This window comes from Mirounga leonina, unplaced genomic scaffold, assembly GCF_011800145.1.
Source record: "Mirounga leonina isolate KUSES-001 unplaced genomic scaffold, KU_Mleo_1.0 Mir_366, whole genome shotgun sequence".
In the NCBI taxonomy this organism is placed as follows: domain Eukaryota; kingdom Metazoa; phylum Chordata; class Mammalia; order Carnivora; family Phocidae; genus Mirounga; species Mirounga leonina.
In genome coordinates, this window is record NW_023270709.1 from 5,082,178 (window position 1) to 5,106,674 (window position 24,497).

The following is a 24,497-nucleotide window of genomic DNA, read 5'->3' on the forward strand; positions in this document are numbered from 1 at the left end:
GGAAGGAAGGAAGGGAGGGAGGGAGGAAGGGAGGAGGGAAGGAAGGGAGGAGGGAAGGAAGGAAGGAAAGAAAGAAGGAAGGAAGGAAGGAGGGAAAAAATGGAGGGTGGGAAGAAAAGACCAATGGGTAGTATTTAAAAGAAGCAGAACAAACAACATTCCTGTGAACTGGAAGGCTGAGGTGCAATTTCCCCATCTTTTATAATAGTCCCTTAGAGTGTGAAAAGAGGGCCACCATTTCACAGGTAAAATTGTGAATTTGAAAGCAATTAAATATAGTGATTTTTCCCACCCAGCTACAGAATTGAATGTGCCCAATAATTTAGTATTAATTGACTGTGAAAATGCATGGCATTTTATAGCCCTGAATTTCTTGCCTGTGTTTAGTGATTTATTAATTATAAATGACATGTTATATTTCACAGTTTGTCTTTCTGTTATTTTCATTAGAGTAAGTTCTTAACAATTCCAAGTTCAGGTACCTGAGAAGTCTATTAAAAAAGTATGAAATTTGTTTAAAAAGAAGTGCAAATTTAATCCAGTTCTTTTAATTCTATAATACAAATTAATAGCTAATAAAGTATGGTTCAAGTACATGCCATATCAGATTCACATTGACAAGCAGCATTTGCAATCAGAAGAACTAGTTTGTCTTTCTATGTGTAAGTTCTAATAATATCCTTGAATATTTTCTCTCTTACCTAGGTTGCTAATCTACAATCTTGTTTACACTAATTTTTTTAATCAAATCCTCCCTCTGCCAAGTAGAACAAAGGTAATTTTTTCTTAAGCAAATCCTCTCCTGCCAAGTTGAACAAAGGTAAACTTTAACCAAGTCCATTATCACTAATTATAGGTTTAGCAAAATTTGACTACATGAGGTTTTACTGTGTGGCTGTGATGTCAGTGCTCTCATATTTAATAAAAATTGGGGTGGGTTTTTTTTTTATAAATTAAGTGAAGTAAAATCACAGCTGATATATTTGTAAATGTATCAGTAGGGCCTTTCCGGTTCAAAACTTACCTCCTCGATGTGCTCTTCCCTAACTCCACACTCTGCTCCTTCTTTAAACCCCATTAAAATAACAGTAAAGGAATTTGTGAAATGACAAAAACACACACAAAAAAAATGAAAGGAGATGACAGTCATAGACTTTTGGAAGTGGGAGGCAGATGGGTAAGTGGTAATCAATCGGGCACCTGCAGGAGAGCTGAATCCTAAGACAACAGAGGAAAACATTGAGAAGTAACTTAAATTGTCCCACAAAACCCCATAACATCACCTGGAAACCTTCAAATATACTGATCTCTAAGTCCTATTCCCAAAAATTGCAGTGTAATTGGTCTGGCATGTGGCCTAAAGTTTGGACTTTTTTTTCAGATTTCCTAGGCGATTCTAACATGCAGACAAATTTTGGGATCCCTGCCCTAACATGAAAAACAGAGATTTAAAACTAACAAAACAAAGCAGTTAGAGGAAACAGAGATTATGTGGAGAAAAGAAAACTTTTTAAAAAACTCATCACTATCCTCAGAGAAATAAGAGAATGTATTAAATCTATGTAATAAGAACAGGATTCATAAAAAAAGAAACACTCAGAGAATTAAAAAGAGTTCTTGGAAATTAAGACTATGATAGTAGACAAGGAAATTTAAAGAAAACTTCCACAATAAAGAGTGTCATTGAAAGCAGAGCAACCAGATATATAAAATAAAAATGAAGTGAAAAGATAAGAAATTTAGAAGACTAGGAGATCCAACATTCAAATAATAGGAACTCCAGAACAAGGAAATATGAGATTGTCCAAGAAAGTTTCCCAGCTTAAAAGATGTAAGAGCCCAGAAAACATCCCACACAATGGATGAAACACCTGTACAAGGCCTATCATTATGAAATTTCCAAATTTCGGGGGCAAATAGAGGGTCTCTCACAGCTGCTAGAGAGAAAAATAATATGCCACATACAAAGGATCTGAATTCTGAACTTATTTGGACTTTTCCATAGTAATATGAAAACTAGAAGACAAGTTACAATGCCTCCTAAATCCTGAAAAGAAATTATTTCCAGTCTATAATTATACACCAGATAAACCATTATCCAAGTGCATATGTAAAATAGTCATTTTCAGACATGAAAGGTCTCAAAATATTACATCCCTCCATCACTTCTCAGGAAACTACCAGAAGATGTGGCCTATCTAAACAAAGGAGTAAAACAAGAAAGAAAAACAAAGGATATCTACCAGAGGATACTCAATATAGGAGACAGGAGACAGGGTCTTTCTACACTGATGGGGAGTAGAAATCCTAGGATATCAACCGTGCTTCAGGCCTAGAGGGCAACCAGCGTAGAATGAATTAAAGTTCAGACTGATCAGAAGTCTCCGGGAGAAATTCCTTCAAGAATATAAATTCAATGGGATATTTAATGTATCTGACATTTTGTAGAAAAGATTTAGACAGTTAATAGTTTGGTTTTGAATTAATGACAAAATTTTTTTAAATAAACAAATTTTTAAAATCAAGGCAACCAGTAACTCCAGCGAAAAGAAAAGGCTGAGTAAGAAATGAAAATACACAATGAAGGGAAACCCTCTTACACTGTTGGTGGGAATGCAAGTTGGTACAGCCACTTTGGAAAACAGTGTGGAGGTGTCTCAAAAATTTAAAAATAGAGCTACCCTATGACCCAGCAATTGCACTACTGGGTTTTTACCCCAAAGACACAGATGTAGTGAAAAGAAGGGCCATATGCACCCCAATGTTCATAGCAACAATGTCTGCAATAGCCAAACTGTGGAAAGAGCCGAGATGCCCTTCAACAGATGAATGGATAAAGAAGATGTGGTCCATATATAAAATGGAATATTACTCAGCCATCAGAAAAGATGAATACCCAACTTTTACATCAACATGGATGGGACTGGAGGAGATTATGCTAAGTGAAATAAGTCAAGCAGAGAAAGTCAATTATCATATGGTTTCACTTATTTGTGGAACATAAGGAATAACATGGAGGACATTAGGAGAAGGAAGGGAAAAATGGGCGGGGGGAATCGGAGGGAGAGATGAACCATGAGAGACTATGGACCTGAGAAACAAACAGGGTTTTAGAGGGGAGGGGGGAGGGGGGATTGGTTAGCCCAGTGATGGGTATTAAGGAGGGCATGTACTGCATGGAGCACTGGGTATTATACGAAAACAATGGATCGTGGATCACTACATCAAAAACTAATGATGTATTGTATGGTGACTAATATAACATAATAAAATTTAAAAAAAAAAAGAAAAAGAAAATACACAGTGAAGCTCTACATTGCTCTCAGTCATGAATAGAATTTTCCAAAATCACAATAATTGAAACACTGAAAATTTATTTAACCAAAAATTACAATTATGTTGGGAGAATGAGGGGAATAGGCAGGACATAAAAGGGGTGTGTGTGTGTGTGTGTGTGTGTGTGTGTGTGTGTGTGGTGGAGGTGGGTGATGAAAGAGACTTAATCCTTATCTTTCTTTCTACAGCATTCAATTAAAGAAGCCTAAATATGAAATGGAAAAACAACATATACATGTTATTTAGACATATGGTGGTAAATGACAAAAAGAATCAGCTAAAACAAATAAAAATGCTTACCTCTGATGAGGGGGAAGTGGGGAATAAGGGTAGGGACTGCTATTTCTCACCAAAAATTTTATAGAACCTTATGACTCTTTAAATTATGTGAATGTAAAATGAATATAAAAAATTTATATGAAAAATATGAAGATTTTTATATAAAAATATTTTATGTATCTTATATATAAAATATTTTAATTATGAGTGAGCTGCCCCAATTTTGGCAAGAAAATTTGAGACCCTGTTATATCACCTTAATAATTCACTTTTACATTTAATAATTCACATTTTTTCAATGATACACCAACTTCTCATATTGTTACTTCTCTAATTAAAAAAATAAGTTGTGTGATGTCTGATAATTATTAAGATGACTAAGGTTTTAAAGGTAAGCTTTCTCATCCCTGTAGAGCATCAAAAAGAGTGTATTTTAAAGCTTGCAGTGAAGCAAATTTGCTCAAGCAATTTAGCATTCAAATATTTGAAAGTACAAAAGATGCAAAGATCTTTCAATAAAACTGGGTGACTGCCTTCACACTAGGCTACCTTGAAGTTTTCTTTCTCACTGACACCCTAGGGTCTGCATTTGTTCTTTCATTTACAATCACGTCTTCAAATTTCCTCTTCATTCATGGCTTAGTCAAAACACCTCATAAAGTTGGGGCTTTTCACATCCTCAATAAGGGCTCAGGTAGAAGTGGTTGGGCAGTGGGTAACTCTGGCTCCAGGCATATCTGGCTAGACAGATACCTTTCATTAGTTTTGCTAGCTCTCAGGGGAGCCTATTTCTGGGCTCTTCTACACAAAGTTATATTGACTGTTTCTTATATTCCTTACACTGGCTCTTAAAGATTACTTTGTCTTCCTTTAGTCCCCCTGCAGCCAAGAATGATGTTTCTCCTTCTCACCTAGCACCTGTGTTGGTGATCTAGACACGTCAAGGACGTTCCGGTGGCTGCTTAGTCATCATCATCCAAATGTTCCTGCTCCTGAGGGTCCAGCGGGGGCTTACTCTGGGTTAGGGATTTGTTAAGGAAAAACAACAGGAATCCCAGAGGGTTCAGATTTATAGGAGCTGTGAAGGGGTGCTCTGACATTGAACCAGCTGAGAAGAAACCAAGCAGAAAGGCATCTAAAGATCTTAGTCACCCCGTGCTGAGAAACCGAAGTGAGAAGGGTCACTGAGAGCCATAAGGGAAATCGTGGAGGAAAGAAGAAAGTCTTTTTTTTCTTTTGCCAAGTAAACTCACACTACAGAAATTCATGCTTTGCACCTTTATGGCCAAGACATTAGACCTAAATAATCCAAGACATTTGAATCTACTCAACAGTTCATTATTTACTGGAGATCTTCAGGGAGTCCATTTCATCGCCATGGAGTGAACCTATAGACCACAATGTGGTCTAATTTTCTAAACACGGTATGCATGCAACACAGCAGCAGACAAATGAAAAATTAGTTCATGTCTTGATGATGATTAAGACAGGCAGGGAAATCCTCATGGAGAATCCTCATATTCTATTAAGAAACATAATTTTTTAAGTTCAAGCTCATGACACAAACAACTCAAGCTTACTAAAACTATATATAAAATTAAGAATATATTGTGTGGCTAAGCAGGATGCTAGACCTAGCATATTTTGAATTAAATCTTGGCGTGCAGAGCACTTTTTAAAATAATCTCATGTATCTGGGGGGAATATAAATCAGAATTCAGCATATCTCAGGATTCAATATATTAAAACAATCAAAGAATCCTACATTCTGGAGGGGCACATGAATGTGTCTCATTCAAACCCCTTTTATAATATCCCTGACAAATAGTTATCCAGCTACAAGCTCATGACTTCATGATCATGTTCCAATATGGAATGACCTCAGTGTCTGGAAGGTTCATTCTTATATACCAAGGTCAGCATTCTTGGTCTCATTTTCAAGACACTAACATTGAATTTACCAAGGAGCAAGTTGGTGCTGGACTGTTTTCTCGTGGCTGACTTCTCTCCTTATTGGTTGTACATACTATGAAATGTCTCACGGAGCTGAGAGGCGCTAAAGCATTTCTAAAAAGACTAAGAAATAATCAGCATCTCCAATAATCACATTAGGAAATGTATAATGCTTGTTGAAGTCCAAAAATGGTACTGAGACTCTGCAACTATAGAATTGCAAAAAAGTACAATGTTTCAAGTTACAGACAGATGTAATAAAAAGCAGAGAAGATGGAGGAGGTGAGAGAAAGAAGGAGCTCTGGGCACACAAAGCCATAGCCATTTGCCAGGAAATAGTTGTAAGTGTTTGGAGACTGTAGGTGAGTGGTTTTCGTGAAACCAGATCTCAGTGTTAGGTGTCTGCTTAACTAAATTCCATCCTTGGTGCACTCCCCTAGCCATTGAGAAAGTTACTCACTCCAACTTAGAGGACACAGAAGCCCTGCCCAGAGTTGTAGGGCCATTACAAGAGATGAGAAAGCGGGCGCTTGGGTGGCTCAGCTGGTTAAGCGACTGCCTTCGGCTCAGGTCATGATCCTGGAGTCCCGGGATCGAGTCCCGCATCGGGCTCCCTGCTCAGCCAGGGAGTCTACTTCTCCCTCTGACCCTCCCCCCTCTCATGCTCTCTCTAGCTCATTCTCTCTCAAATAAATGAATAAAATCTTTAAAAAAAAAAGAGAGAGAGAGATGAGAAAGCATAGTGAAAAGTAGGAGTGGCTCAAAGGAACCCCAGACCAAAGCAGCCCTCACACCCTTGGCTTTTTTTTTTTACTATATAATTAACCAAATGGTAACTCAAGCTAAAACAAATTTCTATGTAAATATCTTAAGACGGGATTATTACCTTACAGCAGGAAAGACCAATTTTGTGGTATATAATACTTTGGAATTATAAATATGCATCAGATACCGTTACCTGAAATGTGGCCCTAGTGAAGTCCACTGTGTGGTTTCAGAGAGCGTAGGCACAGGCAGATGGGTGGAACCCCAAGGGCCTGGAGAATTGGCTGTTTCTGGTCTCTTTGGCAATCTTTATTAATCTTAGAGAACTGGCTCTGTTAACTAAATCGAAGTCAATTGCTATTACCCTTTAAAACAAATACAGTGGGTCCACTGTTCTGTCTCAAACACAAAAACTTGGGATTCTACTAATCTAAGAGCCTGAACACAAGGCAGGAACAAGACACAGGGAAGCCCCAGGAGGCTTTTGGGTAGAATGGAAATTGAGAAGAGTGGGGAGCATGCCAGGGGAAGAGGCTGCCCCAGAGCTGGTGACAGGGAGGCACTAGAAAGCTCCCCTTCTCCTCGGGAGTCTCAGGGACACAACTGCCCCCATAAGTGGGTGGGAAGCCCCCAACGGACAGGCATTTTTTCATAGACAACAAAAGGCAGTGTTTTCAAAAGTTCAGAATACCTACGAATTACTAGGGGCGGGTCCTAAACATACGGATCAGAAATTCTGACTTTATGGGTCTGGGATAGAGCTCAGAAATTTAAAAAAAAGAGAGAGAGAGTAACCTGGTTGGTTCATATCTTCTCCTTTTACTTCTTCTTGTAATTATCACTATTATTAGCTAGCATTTACTGAGGACTTCATAATGGCCTGGCCCTGCTCTTATTTAAGCCACCTCAACCTTGTAAATGCTCATTTTTCTTCCATTCCACACACAAGTAAGCCGAGGCACAGAAGAGTGAGGTAATGACTCCACGACCACGTGGGTAGTAATTAGCAGGGCTGCTATCTCGATTTTTCAAGGTAACCCAGGTGCCACAAAATCCTCATAAGTAGCATCAGACAGTGGGGGACAAGTCTCGGGGCAGCATGCATGCTTCGTTTCTTCCTGTTTGTCTTATTTTTCGGAGGTAAGACACATGGGCTACAATGACACTTGCCTGTTTGCTGCAAGGTGGAAGGTTTGCACCTTGACCTCTGGAGGGGCTGTTTCTGTCTTACCTAATCATGTAATGTTTGAAGAAAGAGCTTAAAAATAAAAGAGTTCGGGGGCGCCTGGGTGGCTCAGTAGGTTAAGCGTCTGCCTTGGGCTCAGGTCATGATCCCAGTGTCCTGGGCTCGAGCCCCACGTGGGGCTCCCTGCTCAGCGGGGAGTCTGCTTCTCCCTCTCCCTCTGATGCTCCCTTGCTTGTGCTCGCTCTCTCTCTGCGTGTCAGATAAATAAAAATCTTAAAAAAAAAAAAAATTTTTTTTTTTTAAATTTAAAAAAAAAAAATAAGAGTTTGATAATGCCCAGCCTTCGGGAGAGTCAAGCTCCTCTATCAGGCTCTCCGAGGCCTCGGCCCCCCTATTTTCCCATGTCAGCTCCTGCCACTTCCCGTTTTACCCATCTGCATGCTGGGCCCTGCTCAACAAAGCATTTTCTTCCAGCTGTGACTTTGCTCACTGCCCCCAGCCCCACCCCGTTCCCATCATGCCGGGCTAGGCTGGGACTCCCACTGGGGCTGAGGTTGGGAACCGATCGGGGCATCACAGGATGTGTTTCTCTTCTTTTCTGGTTATCACTGTGCACTGAAAGTCCTCCGTGCTGGCGGGCTTCTCTTCACAACTTGGAAAACCAGGAAATCCACACCTGCATTTTCTTGATCTTCTAATCAATTTGTCGAGCCCCCACCTCCCAATCAGCGGACTCTCTGGCCTCCTCCACCCATCCCCACCCGAGTCCCATGAGAGAGAAGCTGGCGAACATTCCTGGCGCCCGTAGTTTCAGGTTTCTGCAGCTCTGCCTTCGGTCGCTGCGTCCCCACTGAGCCATCACAGGGCCCACCCAGCACGACAATGAAGGTGTTGCTTGCTGGTCCCCGTGAGCGCCCTGGAGCCCTGCGTTCCAGTCCACCAGCTGCAATCACACCTGAGGTTCCCGGGCTTTAGCTCCCAACCCCCGTCACAAAACACGTCCTGTGCAGCCTTAATTGTGAGCCACGCCCCATTGCTGTGCAAATAAAACTACAGGAAGCCCAGAGAAATTTGAATTTCAGATAAGCAATGAGTAAATTTAGGGTTATTTATGTATGTCTCAAATGTTACATGAACAGACTTACACTAAAAATGATGCACTGTTTATCTGAAATTCAAATTTCACTGCAGGTCCTGAACTTTATTTGGCAACCCTACCCTAGCCCCTGCCTACAGCAGTGGGCCAGACCCCCCCAAGGGGAGTTTCTCTTTAGGCCTCTTTGGATCTTTTCCAGACTGGAGACTTTAGTTCATCAGATGTGTTTTAATAACTTTGGGGACAAAAGCGAAGGTCTCATTTTGTTTCTAGGAGGCTCCTCCTCAGGGGCATTTTTCAGCATTTATCCACTAAGACCATTGGGAGAGGAGTTTTTGCCCAACTACAAAGGGACCCGTTGAAACCTATCCGGGAGGCAGTGGTTTCTGTGATTTTCTTATTTACATAACCCAGAAGGGTTACTCAAGCAATTTCTCCCAGCAGGACCACTGGGCCCAAGACAACTTTTTACCTCCATCCAGATGGAGATGCATTTGGCAAATGCTAGCTTTTCTTTCCCTAAAGCACTGCCTTCCCAGGAAACCCACTGAGATTTTGCAAATGCATTATTTACATTCTTAAGAATGAACTCTTAGCAGTTCAACAAGAACAAATGGAGAGCAGACTAAGAGCAAGTTCTCGGTTCAGGCAAGTCGTCCACATTCAGTGTGTGGTTCACACACTAAACAAGGAAGCTCTTCCAGGAAACAAATGGCCTGAAAGCCAGTGTTTTCCCGCGGCTAAGCCTAAGGAACGGATGCCTTTTTCTTCTCCCATAAGTGATGTCAGCTGACCAAGACGTCAGTCCATGGGGCATGTAGAAGGATGTTCCCACAAATCTACGCCTTAGAGGGAACGCTTTTCAAAATGTTGCACAAAGGTACTTTCCCGGCTCAGAGTGACCCTCTGTTCCAGGAGAGTTGCCCAGCACAGGGGGAGAAAGGATGAGGAAACATCGAGAGGAAGCAAGTCTCACAAACCCAGTTTTCCTTAATTACAACATCGAACCAAGGACTCCAAAGAGCCACAGGAGCAGGTCCTTATGTGGTTAAAGGCGCTGGCGTTTGCTGAAGAGGCTAATTTTCAGCCCACATTCTCTTACTCAGCACTTTTAATCAAAATAATCAGTCCAGTGTCTGAGGAGGGGTGGGGAATGAATAGGGCAGTGAAAGAATCCCTTGTTGCTAATGAAATATTTAAAAATCCAGGACAGGGATGGCCTGTACTATTTAATACAGAGGAGACTCTTACCATGCCCCTCCATACCCTGGTGGGGTTTTTTTTTTTTATTTGCAAGCGGAAAAAAATAGAATTTATGCACCTTAAAAAAATATGAAGTGAAAAATTATCCATTAGCACAGCAAAGACCTATTTCCAGGAAACAGGTTTTAAAAGAAAATTCCTGACGTCCTGAGGTTAAAACCAGGAGGTGTCATGACTTTGAAAGTGAACGATGAAAGAGCCACTGTGTCCAGGTGCATACAGGCTTGCCTCGTTTCATCTGTTAAGCGAGGCTGGTTAAATCCTTGGTTGTGGTCCAAAAATATCCTGGCAGTTAGCATCTTGCATTAAAATTTATAAACCACGAAAGACCTTTTCTTAAAGAAAAGTTAATTCAGGCTGGATGGCCTGGAAAAAAAAAAAAAAAGGTATTTAAAAGGAGTAGTCATCAGAAGTGGTTATATGGAAAACTAGAGGTAAGTAATACTTTTTACTCCCCTAAAACATACTAAAAATATAGCAATAGTAATTTCAGAAGGAAGGGAAATGGCACCAAGTATAATTTCATTTCTAAGAAGTCCCTGGAATTGCCAGAATTGACTTTTCGGGGCAACAAAATAATCGTAGGAATATTAGCAGGAAATCGGAGTTGTCGCATGCATGGAAACAGGCTGTCCTTTGCTCTCTCCACTCCGGAGCCAGCTACGAGGTTCCTCCCTCTCCAGACTCTGCTTAGGCAGGTCTGGAGGGGCACTCAGCCCTTTCCCTCCATGTCTCTCTGCTCTGCCTCCTTCTTTAGTTCACCTATTCGATCCACCTTTATTGAGCACCTCCTGTATGCTGTCTGGCTCTATCTATTCTTGCTCATCCTGTGGAGGCAAACAGAAGCATCATGTGCTCAAAGAGGCCTCCGTGAGCTCCCTGCAGATTAGGTCAAGTCCCCTGGTCTCTGTGCTTCTCTTCACCCTCAGCTCTCTTTTCAATGGCCTGACTTCTCTGGGAGGTGGTGCGGGCAGAGGGGAGACGGTTTCTTTCACTCACAGCTGCATCCACACCCCCTCACCACGCACCGGGCACCCACCCATTGGGGTGCCCAGTGAAGACTGGCAAAATGAATAAACTCCAAACACCGTGATTCCAGTTTCACAGGCCCATTTTATCTGGTTCATCTTTTATTCCGAAAGGACTTGGAGATTCGGCTCCGAAATTGGAGTTTTAAGGGATTGGTAAAGAAGAGAAAGTGGCAGCAAGGAGAGGGTACTCGTAACAGTCTATGGCCACGACGTGCTCTCTTTTACATGGTAGTGAGGTCGTCAGCAAGCAATCTGAGCAGGTGACTCCATTTCTGCATAAACCTAAGTGGGAGGAGAGAAAGCCCCAAACAACAGTGGTCTGCAGGCCCGTCCCACAGGAGGTCGGCCTGGACCGGCCTGCCAGCTACACTTGGAGAATTACAGTCCCCAAGAACCACGCTTGAATTTGCCCAGCCTGGTTTTCTTCCCGATTCATACAGTCAGACCTTTCAACCTTGACTAAATGATAAGCCTCTCGAGTAACAGTAACAATAATATTAATGTGAGCTACCATTTATTGAGTGCTCAGTATGTATCAGACAGAGTGCTGAGGGCTTTATACACAGTGTCTATGTATTCTGCATAGCAGCCAGCATGAGAGCAGTATTATTAACCCCATATTTCAAATACCTACTCAGCAAGCTACAGGAATTGACATAGGTCCAACAGCTAATCATGACGGGCACCGTAAATCCCATTTCTTTGGCCTCCTCTATAGATCCTAGCAGGTATCTGGGCACTCGGGAAGCATTTCATAAATCTTTTCCAGTTGGCCTGAGCAGAACAGTACAATTCCTTGCATTTCTGGAGACAGTAGTCCCACCTGGGCCCACACACACAGCCAGAATCCATCTGAGCTGGACGCTGGTCTTGACGGAGTTCATTGGCCAGCTCCGCAGTGACCCTAGGGAATGCCGTTCTGTGCCAGGCCATGCGGAGTGAACCCTGAAGCTGCTGGAGTCTTGGGAGGAGGTGAACTCAACATTCTGGGAGGCTAATGGAATCTTTTGCCAATGCCATAAAACTGAAAATCTAGAAGGCTTTGCAGTAATGGCCAAAGGGACTGCACCGTGCTTCATTTCTGCTGAGAGTGACCTCACACTGAAAAAGGTGCGGGCTTCGCTCCACCTGACCTTGGTTGTTCCTCCCAAACATTCTTTCGTTGACAACCTTCCTTGACCCTCTGTCCCCAACTGCTGTCTCAATCTATTTGTGGATATGTTCAGAGCTAAGAACACTGGGGTTGGATTTTATTCAGTGTCTAAAATACATTCAAGGAAGGCTTACTTTATTATAATTCTTCAGACAGGGACAGGCCCTCCCACCTGCTTGCATGTCGTGCAAAATGATTCTCAATTCTTCTTTAAACCTTTGTATTATATCTTTCTTCTTTTCGGATTATTTTTAAATCTGTTGGTTTTATCCTGGGTGAATCCTCTTTTGCTACCTTAACTACCTAGTGTATCTTCTACCCAACTGTAAAGAAGCCAACGTTCTCTCTTCTCTCACTGGGTGTGAAAGAACCAAATTTTTAATCCTACGAAACATTTCTCCTTTTAGTCTTGATGCAGCTGACATGAAGAAAGAAGAGTTATGGTGGAAATGGAAATATATATGTAAAAACTATAGTTTCCCACAATTTTCCGTGAATTCATAATCCCCAGAGACCAAACAAGCAACAGGAGGGTCAAGAAGTTCTGTAATATCAGCTGACAGTTATGCAGCATGGACTCAGAACAAAAATCATCTCATCTGTGTGTATTATTACCAGTTTATTCTATAGATAAGGAAACTCAAGTGGTCACAGGACTAATTTCACTATAGTGGTAGGGGTGACGAGTACTCAGGCCAGATAGTTCAAAGTTTCATATATTTTTATAGTCTAACCAACCCGCAGCAATGACACAACAATCACCTTCTTAGTTGCCAATTGGCATCTGCTGATAGGAATAAGTTTAGGGATAGAAGAAGGGACGTGCGCTGGCTATCAATCAAATGGTTTCCCTCGAACATTGCTAACCACATTTCTCGTAAGAATCCCCTGAAAGGTGATTAGAAACACAGATTCCCAAGCTCCACTCATGGAGATTCTGCTTCAGTGTCTTTCAAGTGGCTGGGGATCTGTACAGTCCCCAAGCCCCCTAGGTGATCCTCAAGAGACTTTGAGACATGCTGTCTTCGAACAGCGTTTCTCTTCCCAGATAAACAAATTCTCAGAGAGTTACATAACATAGTCAAGGTCACTTATCTAATGTGAGTGGCAAAGGCCAGATGGACCCACAGACTCCGGATACCAATGATCTTTCCACTTGACCCTGAGAGCTTCTGAACCAAAAGCCATCCTAGAACCGGCGCCAGGGGAAGGTGATGGGTCCAGCTCCTTCACACCACAAGTGCTCATGCTTACATGCCAGGAAGCACCTGTGGAAGAAGTAACTCCGGGACCAGGTAGAATCTCAGGGATTAGTCCTTTACTCAGCACATACGTGGCTTTCAATTAAACCGCCTGTTGCTTTGCCGGCAAGAGCCAACCAAGGGATTTCCATGACGCAGAGCCTCATCAGAGGGCTACAAACTCTCAAATGGGCAAGGAACTTGATATCCACACCCGTCTCTGAGAGTGTGACCTTCGCGGGGAAAGCAGGCCATTCCTGGCACTTCACAAGTTCTCTCACCCAGCTAATCTCACTGGCCGGAATGCAAGCTTCGTATTTTGTCTGCCTGGGAAATCTAATGGAAAGAACTATTATTAGACATATTTATTTTATCAAGGAAAATATTCTCATAAAATGTTCAAGAAAGGATATTGCCTGGTTCCCAAGAACAGCCAGAGAGACCCTTTGGAGGATATACACGTATACATTTACGTTTTGAATATATAGGTGTGTGTATGCATGTAATATACATATATATTACTTAGGTAAGCATATATTCTTAAGTGTAGTAGGAAATGTTTATTTTCCTTTCAGCAATTTTTTGCAGTAAACTTTAACCCTTCGTTTTTCAATTGCGGGAGTAACAAATATTCTAGTGCTTCTCAGACTTACATATGCATGTGAATCATCCAGAGACCTTATTAAAATGCATTCCTATTTAGTAAATCTGGGTGGGACCTAAGAATCTGTATCTCTAACAAGTTCCCAGGAGATGCTGACAAGTCACAGGCCACGCTCTGAACAATAAGATTCTGGTTTGTGGTGAATGACCATCTTCATCACACATAAATAGCAACTGTTAAGGATCAGACTATATAAAAGGAACAAAAAAATAAAAACTACGTTCAAATTAACCTACTCTTTATTGAATAATTAATTCCAAAAGGGGCTTCAGAATCTATGCAATGTCCCTTGGATATAATTGTAAACAATTTTCACTCAATTTTATTAGAGCCATTTCAGAGCACAAGTTGATAGACAGATTTCGACTTGAGAGAAAGAGGAAGCAGACTGCCTTCTTCTTCAGAAGGAGCCAGAAAGCACCCAGAATTATGGGTATTCTCTTACTGCAGACACTCTGATCTGTGGGTAAATGAAGAATGCTGGAGTGGATCAGATCATACTGATCTCTCAAAATTGATTCTGCCAGTCTAGAAATGATTAAAATTTCATTCAAGCACATCCTCTTGGAACTTTTTGGGGAAATGTCCAACACCAATATCATTCCAAATATTCTGCTATTTGGAATTCTACTCATTGCTTTGTTTAAATATTTGACATAAGTATATTAATAATTATCTTCACTTCAAAGACTTAAAATATGAATTTTTTCCTAAAATGTGTTGGTAATAACTAGAGCACAAATGAAAATGGACATGCCTAACACAGTTGCTAAGAGGGATACAAAGAAATCTAGGGAATGATCCCCACAGGAAAGGAGCCCCAGCTTTTTAGGAGCAGAGACCCAACCTGTGAAACAATTATTACCAGAAAGGGTACCAAAACTACCCACACAAATGGCATATGTTATTTAAATGGTGTTCTTAAAGGATGATGTAGTTAAGGCAAACTTGGTGTGGGGGGAGGAGGCGGGATGTCAGATTAGAATCAATGGTGGTGGGATTTGAATCTGACCTTGAAGGACAGGAAGGATTTCAAAAGGCATAGAAGAGGAGAAAGAATGCGGTAAGGTGTGGTGAAAATAAAGAAGTGGGAACAGATATTAAATTTGGGGGTCACATCTCTGTGTCAGGCACCAAGCCACTTGCTAACAGATTAGCTAATTTAACCCTCCCAATTATTCTGCAAGGTGGGCATTCTGGCCCATTATGATGAACCAGGGACAGAGATTCAGGCTCAATGACTAAGGTCACACAGCTGGTAAGGGGCCCCACGGGGATTTGAATCTGGGGCTATTTGATACCAGAGTTGATAATGGATCCTCTCTAAACCAGCATTCCACAAGGTACATCTTATGGCATCCTGAGACGTGAATATGATTCGGGAAACAGAAGAGTTCAGTGGTCAGATAAATTTTGAAAGCTCTCAGGATAAATTAGAATGCTAATAGTGTTTCAGATATGAGCTAACGTTTATTGAATGCTTCCCATGTGCCTGGTTAAAATGGTTCTGTTGCGTTTTAACAGGGAACCTCTCAGAGCCTTTAATATTGTAATATGCATTGAGAATGTCCAATGTTATGTGTTGGGGAATAATATTAATAATCCCACATAAGATGATATGATCATGCAAATACACAGTATTAAAGTAGAATAATTGGAAATAGACAGGCTTCAATTAGAGGTCATTACCTTCTGGTAGACAAGCTTAAGAGTTAGCTATTATGCCCGGTGACTTTCCATTCTTCCCTGTATCCCCCAGTAACTTCGCTGTAATATACAACTCTGTTAGTAAACTGGGTGTGGCCTCCTGAGCTTGGGACCAGGGATGGTTCTCAGAGAACAGGGTCGGAGAGTCGAGAGGTAGATGATGCAGCATCTCTTGTGGTATCCAACAGCTAGGTAAGTCGGGTCTAGTCATTCACCATTTGAAATATCAAGAGATGAAGGTGCTGGACAGGACACCAGTGGAGTCTCCTGCCCCTTTTGTCATATCAGCGATAGTAATTGTTATAATTTGAGAGTTCATAAATCTTTAACTGTATCTGTGTCAGGCTTGAACGACCCACACATTGCCTTGACTCCTGTGACATATTCAGTAACATGTGTCCAATAAAATAAATAGGCTCTACCTTCTCTCATGTTCTATCAAGCCCAAGTTACTAAATCCTTCTCTATTTAAATACAGTTGACCCTTGAACAATGTGGGGTTGGGGCTGCTGACGCCCTGCACAGTTGAAAATCCACATATAACTTTTGACTCCCTCAAAACTTAACTACCAACAGCTTACTGTTGACCAGAAGCCTTACAATCATGTAAACAGCCAATTAACACATATTTTGTATGTGATGTACTGCATTGTTACAATAAAGTAAGCCAATTTAGCCTATCATTTTCCAGCCTTATTATATGTTTCAGAGAATCATTAGTTCCAATATATTCTCGCCTAGCTTCTGCTGTGTCCATGGACCAACACTTGCTGATGGCTGACTTCGGCCACAGGACACCCGTCCTACAATCAGAAGGCTTAGCCTGAAGTGGTGGGACTTCACTGCCCAGCCGCAGTAACTTTTGCAACTTCTCCCCACTAGAGGTCCCTGTTACATCGCTGTTCCAGAAAAGAGCCTCGCCGTCAAGTAAAAGAAACCTGACTGCTTTCAATCTAGCCACTCTGGCTGTGTTTGCATAGAGAAATAGAACAAACAAGCAGAGCAGTCATCAGATGGAAACTATATTTTAGATAATGTGCAGATAATACAAACTGTCCTTAGAAAATCCATCAGAGACGATTTGTTTTCAAATACTTCACGTTTAACTTAAAAAAAAATAATAAATTCCAGTTAAATTTTCTTCAAATAAATGTAGTTTTCCTTTTCATGTTATGGGGCAAGCTAACCCATTCAAGAGATATCATGGTATATAGCTGTATAACTCTGGGCAAGTACCGGATGTCATTAAGCCTCACTTATCTATAAAATGGAGGTAATAATTATGTAAATTCACTGGACATTGAAGATTAACTGAGATGCTGTATGAAAAGTTCTTAACCCGATGCCTGGGACACAATAAACAACATAAGTGTTAGCAATCATTAGTATTAGCCATAGAGCCAATCGGGGAAGTGCCTACAAGGTTTAAATGAGTTATTTGTAAATTGCTTAGAACAGGGTCTGGCATACAATGAGGGCCACTTACATGCTTGTTAAATAAAATAAGTACATAAATAAATAGACCCAAGTTAAAGCATAAATTCTAAATAGGCAGATGCAAACACAGCCTTAAGAATGTAGAAACTTACTTATATTATCCTATTAATTCAACATGCTTATTCTAGAAGGTTGGGAAGAAAGTAGGACCTAACACAGGTCATTGTTCATTTTTAAATTTCTAAATAACTACAGATTGCCAAGTGGTCTAAAGGGAGATCCTAACAGAAAACATCTCTAATACGTGGAGCTCAGACTGAACAGAAAAAAAGCCATTTGCAACCTAAATGTGTATCCTATGTTTACCCTTTAAATACCTGATCTTGTGTCATCAGATTCTGCCTCTTTTTGACACCATCAGTGAGCATCAATACATGAAACAGCTTGTGTCTTTGGGTTTCAAGTATCTACCCTCCAAACCAGAGTCGTATCCTGCGACGACTATGGGACAGTCCCAGCAGAATCAACAGTGTGTCTTCATGCAGTAGAAGCTCAGTAATTCCTTACTGAGTAGATTAATATAGAATATGGGCCCAAAGATCTAGATGACTTTGATACAGGCTGATTAACCACATTTACATTCTTGTTTCATCAAGTACATTTTTAAGGAAGACGGTCTCTTTCAAAAACAAAACAGAACAAAAACATCGAGGGTCTGGTGGTGAAATATGCTATGATCACTAGGACACTTTGATGCCGCTGTCTTATTCTGTGCTGAGGAGTTAGCAGTTTGCCCACCATTGCCTGTTCATCATCAGTGCAAATGTCAGTGCAGTGGAAAAGGTCAATAATTTGAATTATTGTGAAAATAGTTTTGAACTTGCAGACCTCTGAAAGGGTCTTAGGGTGCCCCAGGGGGGTCCAAGGATCTCACTTTGAGAACTGCAGGCCTAGTGGATGATGTTCCAGTGAAAGATGATGCTGCACAAGGTAGATTCATCATGTGTTCCCCTTGCCTGTTCCATCCCCCTGTTTCTCTTTCTTGGACAATTTGGGAAAACACCAAGGGCTGCTGGGACCTTCCTTAGGGTTTAGGCTGGAACAAGTAATGAGCACTTTCTGAGGTCACACTATGATACCATCTAAAGCCCTCTCCAGAGAACTGAAGGGGCATGAGTGACTCAGGGGTGTGCAAAGGCCTCTAGCAGATTCTAGGAGACTTAGAAGCTCCAAATAAAATATTCAGCTCCTGTTAGTTCCTCCTCTCTTATCCTCCAGTGTCCAAGGGAGCTCAAAACCCATTTCAGAATCTGAAACCATCCTATAGACCAAATATATGCTAGAGGCAAAAATATCCAAGCTAGAAGTGGGCCCCTGGAATGACAGATGCTCTGGAATAGAGCGATAGTGCAATGCTTGTCAGAGGTTGATTATTATGCCCCATCAGAACTCTGCAGTTAACAACTCCATGGGTTATACCTGCATACTGGCACTCCAGAAACAGCAGAGAAAACTCCATGTAGAATTGTACGGCTGGGGGCGCCTGGGTGGCTCAGTTGGTTAGGCGGCTGCCTTCGGCTCAGGTCATGATCCCGGGGTCCTAGGATCGAGCCCCACATCGGGCTCCCTGCTCGGGGCCTGCTTCTCCCTCTCCCACTCCCCCTGCTTGTGTTCCCCCTCACGCTGTCTCTCTCTCTCTGTCAATTAAATAAATAAATAAAATATTAAAAAAAAAAAAAGAATTGTACGGCTGGGGGCTCCTGGGGAGCTCAGTCAGTTAAGCATCTGACTCTTGATTGCATTTCAGGTCATAATCTCAGGGTCATGAGATCAAGCCTTGCATGGGGCTACCTGCTCAGCGGGGAGTCTGCTTGAGATTCTCTCTCTCTCCTTCTCCCCTTTGCCCCTCCCCCTGCTCTCTCTCTCTCTCTCTCAAATAAATAAATATTTTTTTAAAAAAAGAATTGTATAGCTGGATGTGGGGAAATGCTATTATAAAACATTTCTATTGCACAGAAGGTAGAGTCATTTCTCAAGGACACAAGAAAAAAATACATTTATGAATTAAAATCTTGTCTCTATAATTCATTTTTATGCTTACCCTTCACCCCAATTAGTTCAGATAAGCCCCAAGCCATACAAAAAGTTTACAACCTTGTTCACTGCTTACATTTGGAATGACAAAGCTAGAAGCTAAAGGTCTAGTAGACAAACAAGACGTTGGGCTCACACACCCCTCATTCTAGCCTGGTCACTGCCTTGCTTTAGAATTTCCTGACACCTGGCCACTGACAGCAGCATTATACCTGCTCTGTCACCACCTGAGCCTTCTAACTGGGCTCCTTGCTGCTCAGATTCTCGGCTCCCGAGTTGAAGCCTTGGGGGAACTGTTCATAGAGGGAGAGCCTGAGGCACAGGAAAATTAAGAAGCAAGATGCTCCTGCCTAGAAAGAGGTGGTGCCAAGGCAAAATGCCAGGGCCTGGCTGATGGCCAGCCAGCCATCCTTCGAGGCAGGCCTGCAGGACTCGAAAAGCTGCCTCGCTCCGGGCCGGCTGAGCCAACGCCTGCCCGGGATACGTGCTGTCTTGTGTTCCCACAGGCCGTGGCCAACGCGGAACCTTCACAGACACCATGCAAAGTGCCCCCCACCCCTTCCGTGAAAAAGCCTGGCTCTAGTAAAACAAAACACGTAAAGAGCAACCCGGAAAACACGGTTGGGAGGGTAATTCTGATTTTAGGTAGGAATAGTCCTCCCATGTAATGAATCTTGGGCAAGTCCAGTTTACCTCTCTTGGACTTTGAGTCCCCCCTTCAAAGAAGGATTTGGATGAGCTGAGCGCCAAGGCTCCTATGTGCCTTGCTCCCTAATCTCTGAGTCACAGCTTCCTTGCTAGAGCCTTTGGTGTCTTTAGTGTCCCATTCATTATGGAAATGCCACACTAACCTGGGCTTATCAGAACCCTTGAGTGGACGAAGCCACGAGCCATGGATTATACTGCAGGTTTGTGCCAGTATCCAAATGAGCACATACCATTCCTACCTAATCAATGGACTAGCAAATCAGACACTCCTCCTGAAGTCAAAATTGTAAATGAGGCTGAAGTACGTGGAACACCCCTGGGAACCAACGATCAGCTACATGCAACTGAAAGTGCTAGAGGTTAGTCACCCAATGGGACAGCTCTTGACCAGTGGGGATGACCCAGTGCATCACTGCTGCTCCCCACCCAGTCCTCTGCGTGGACAGTTCTGAGGTCATCCTACCCAGCAGTGGTCAGCCTGGCAAGAAAATGACAAATAGAGTTGAAAGTACCAAGTGGCACAGGGCAAAGACCCGGAAATAGCCTCCTTAGTCTAGGGGTCCAGAGACTGACGTGGGATCACCTCATCATTAGGGATTTGGGGTGATTTTATGTTGTACACTAATAAACCATTTTTAAAATGTGTGTGTGTGTTACTGTGTCTTTGAAAATCTAGAATAAGCATATCAAAACCATGATTTCACTCTATCGTTGCTTTTGCTAAAATTTTTTAAATAACTTGATATGTGAAAATATTAATTGACAGGGGTTAAAGTAGTATGCAGATACAGCAAAACCCATGAAGGTGGCCTGAAAACCTGAAGTCTGAGAAACACTAACAGCTTGGGCGCCTGGGTGGCTCAGTCATTAAGCGTCTGCCTTTGGCTCAGGTCATGATCCCAGGGTCCTGGGATCGAGTCCCACATCGGGCTCCCTGCTCGGCAAGAAGCCTGCTTCTCCCTCTCCCATTCCCCCTGCTTGTGTTACTGCTCTCGCTATCTCTCTCTCTGTCAAATAAATAAATAAAATCTTAAAAAAAAAAAAAAAAAAGAAACACTAACAGCTCAATATGCTTTTCACAACTATAATGTTTTAGGTGAATTTCTTTATCAAGTATGTTAAGCATTTTCTTACCTGAGAACACAGACTTTATTTGCAATATTTATATTTTTACTGTATTGCTTTAACTTTCAGAGAAAGTAAGATTTTTTTTTCTCATATTACACCGAATAACATAAAACTCTCATAATTTTAATTATTCTGAGAACCTGAAATGACACAAACAATATGATTCCTCTGTGTGTTTGGTCTAGGACACCCAGAACTTTACATGGGCAAGTATTTGTACCCGATGTATTGGAAAAAATCTTTCGATTGCTTTATGTTCTATCACTATCCCTATATACCTGTATGCCAACACTATGTTTTATGTTCTACGGATACTGAGTACATTAATATCACAAGTAGGATTCTCTGATGCCCTTAGAAAAAACAGTTCCTAAAACTTCTGGGCTTGCAGAAATTTCTAAGACGATAGGTTGTCCATGTTTCTAAATAACCATTAACAATGGGGGGAAAAAGCAATAGGCTATGTTATAAAAATCTGACTTAAGAGACATTTTCTTTACAGTTAAAAAGTTGCAAAAACTTTTTGAAATACATTCCCACAACTTTCCCAGTTAATGCATATATCTTGTTGACTTTGTCACTGGGAAATACTATGAGGGCTACATTCCGGGAACTTGGGTGGATAACTCATTCTTTTCCATATAGAAGATGAAAACCCTCATGGTATTTCCCATAGGAGATCTGTTAAGCAGCCAAAAATGAGTAATGCTTGGACAACACTGACCAAGTCTGAAAACACAGACCTAATGGTGGCATTAGGTCAGACCTAAAGAGACTTAGAATGTTTTATGATCTTACTTAAAAAAAAAAAAAAAAGTCTGTTCCTGTCTATCCATCTTTTTCCCATCTCTTTTACCTTGTCCTCAACTAAGATAGATCAGATAATAAACCATTCCAAGGTTTGGCAATTCCTCTGAAAGTGAACGTAATGGTCCCCGAAATACTGATTGTGTCGGGGTCCCGTGGAAAGGCTCAGGGCCATTATGAAAGCCTGACGCCTGAAGCTCTCAGTCCACCAACACCACCAGGATGCGGAAGGGGTGGTTTCTTGATGGATAAATATTTCTTTATACCTTCTTTGGTATCTGCATACAGGTATAGAGAAAATTTTTTTAACTATAAATCATGCATTCTCCATGAGGGTAGTATCACCCCCCAAGGGGGTAAAATTGTTTCTTTAGGAGGGGTAAAAAAAAAAAAAGCATTCCTTTTATGTATAAAGCACAAATAATGCCTATAATACGTAAGCAGGTATACAGTATATCTGTGGTGTTAAGATTTCACAGGAGGGGTTTCACCAGGGGGAGAAAAGCCTAAAAGCTCTGCAGGGGAGTAGATGGCAACAAAGCAAAGTGGAGGGACACTGCTACCTATCTCCTTCCTGGGATTCAGGCTGGTTTCTGTCCTCTCTTCCAAACGGTTTTTATACTGTCTTGAAAATAATGTATCTTCCGCTAATAGATAAAAGTATTAAATCTGTAGAAAGAGCTGTTTTCCCAGACACGAATACCCTCTCTTGGGAAGTGCTAAAATCCTTAGGATCTGAATTATTTCTCTTCTTTCGGAATTGGACTCTTCTCCGGACTGAATTCCATTCCTGGAATAGCTGCCGTGTCACGTGAAAGGCGTGATCCGGCAACGGTTCCAAAGAAAGAGCATATAGGCTGGGCGAGCTGGCTCCCCCAGGGGAGGCGGCCGCTCTTCGGATGCTGCCTTCGCCATAGACATGATAAGGGGGACATAAGTTTTACTCTTGTGTCATTCTACTTTCATAATTAAGTCATATACATAGTAGGGGAATGGAGAGATGTTGACACTATTTTGCTCTCAAAACAAAAATAGCTCGCCGACTTTAACATGCAGCAAGAATGGTTGCTTTGAGGTTCCCCGAAAGTTGGTGCAAGTGCTTGGAATGTTGAAAGGAGCCACATGCCACTATTATTATCCCAACCCCTCCTAAGGCGGTAGTCTCTGGCAAGGATTAAGACGGGGCATGCATTCCGTCTCCTTTGGCAAGCACCACTCCCTGGTTGGAAATAGAACAGTAAATAGAACAGTAAAATGAATCTGTCTTAATTAAAAGTGATGTTACTACCTGCGTGTCCTCCAGGGCAGGAGCCTGTCTGTGACCTCCCCGTGTCATCATGGACTGGAACACACGCCAGAGTAAGGAAGACGAGATAAGGCACACGCTACCTACAATCCAGATGTCTTTTCTTCTAAGTGCTAAGTCCATTCTCGGGGAGCGGCTATGGAAGTCACTTGGCTAATACGCTCCTTCCCTCCCCTGATCTAGCACAAGCACGTTTCCAAGCACATGCTTGTTACATGCCCACTTCTGAGGAGTAGGCGCTGCCCCATGGCAGAGGGTTCTTGCAGGGTCCTGCAATTTGTGTTTCCAGCTACACGATCCACAGATAATCTGCCTCTTTAAAAGGAAAAATAGGACGGCCTGCGTGACAGATCTGAAACAGGTGTAGGGGCAGAGACAGACCCGCTGGTGACAAACGACACCAACTTGAATGCGCTTGTCCCCAGTTCAAGGACGATTAGCACCACAGAAACTGGCATCTGCCTTGCTGGCTGGGCCACCGCCAGGGAGCTTTCTCCTGCCCTTAGGAGCAAAGGAGCAAAGAGATGGGGGCAGGGAAATGCAACTTTAAAAATTGCAAAGCCTCCACCCTCAGCCATGATATTTTGATATCTAAGTAAGTCACTGTGAGCACCACTGGCGGTACAATTTCACAGTGGTTAGTCAGGAAATGCCATCTGCGATTAAGCGCACCAACTGCAATCAAAATAGGGAGATCCACGCTTTGCTCCAACCCACTCTATGCTATTCACATCCTGTCGATAAATATTTTTTGTTTGGTCTTGGAGCATTTGTAGCAGGCACTTAAGCATTCTGCCTCTGTTAGAGCCATCCTTGTTTCTACTCCCACAGCTCTGCCTCACTCCCCTGGTTCGGACCGTGCCTTTCAGATGGAGGACAGGAACCAGGGTTCTACAGGAAGGTGGGGGTGGGGGGCAAAGGACAAGGAGGTGAACATAGATAACCTTGGGCATAAAAAGTAGGTATATGTATCATAAGTGGGAGCAGGCAAAGGGAGGCAGACAGAACCAAATGGAAGAGTAAAACTCTGCTTGTCTGGCCCTTTTGTCTTTTATTAAACAAATAAAGTGCGTGTGCATGTGTGTGTGCGTGTGTGTGTGTGTGTGTGTGTTAAACAGTAAATCATATCTAAGAGAAGTGTAGCAGGGGGCTATTTATATAGGTAACAGAGAACTAACCGAAGAAGAAAACCTGGATTTGATTCTATAAAAATGATACTAATTATAGTTATGAGAGTCATTTACCATTTATGAGTTAACAGTATATACACAATCGCTAGTGAGCTCATCCCGCGTATGTAGCAGATTAATTTTTTTGTGTTTTACTTTATTTCAACACCACAT

The 24,497-nt window shown here is 42.0% G+C and overlaps 1 protein-coding gene across 4 annotated transcripts in view; it reads right to left on the minus strand.

Moving 5' to 3' along the window:
* Nucleotides 1-24,497, minus strand: part of MYLK4 (myosin light chain kinase family member 4) — an 81,523-nt gene that overhangs the window by 52,204 nt on the left and 4,822 nt on the right. Inside the window, exon 1 of one of the 4 annotated variants that reach the window (XM_035030723.1) lies at nucleotides 23,137-23,460. The exons of the other annotated variants lie outside the window; for them this stretch is intronic. Within the exon in view, the coding sequence (XP_034886614.1) occupies nucleotides 23,137-23,277 (141 nt within the window). The 5' untranslated portion in view covers nucleotides 23,278-23,460. Of the gene's footprint in view, nucleotides 1-23,136; nucleotides 23,461-24,497 lie in introns of those variants that run through there. 4 annotated transcript variants of the gene reach the window in all.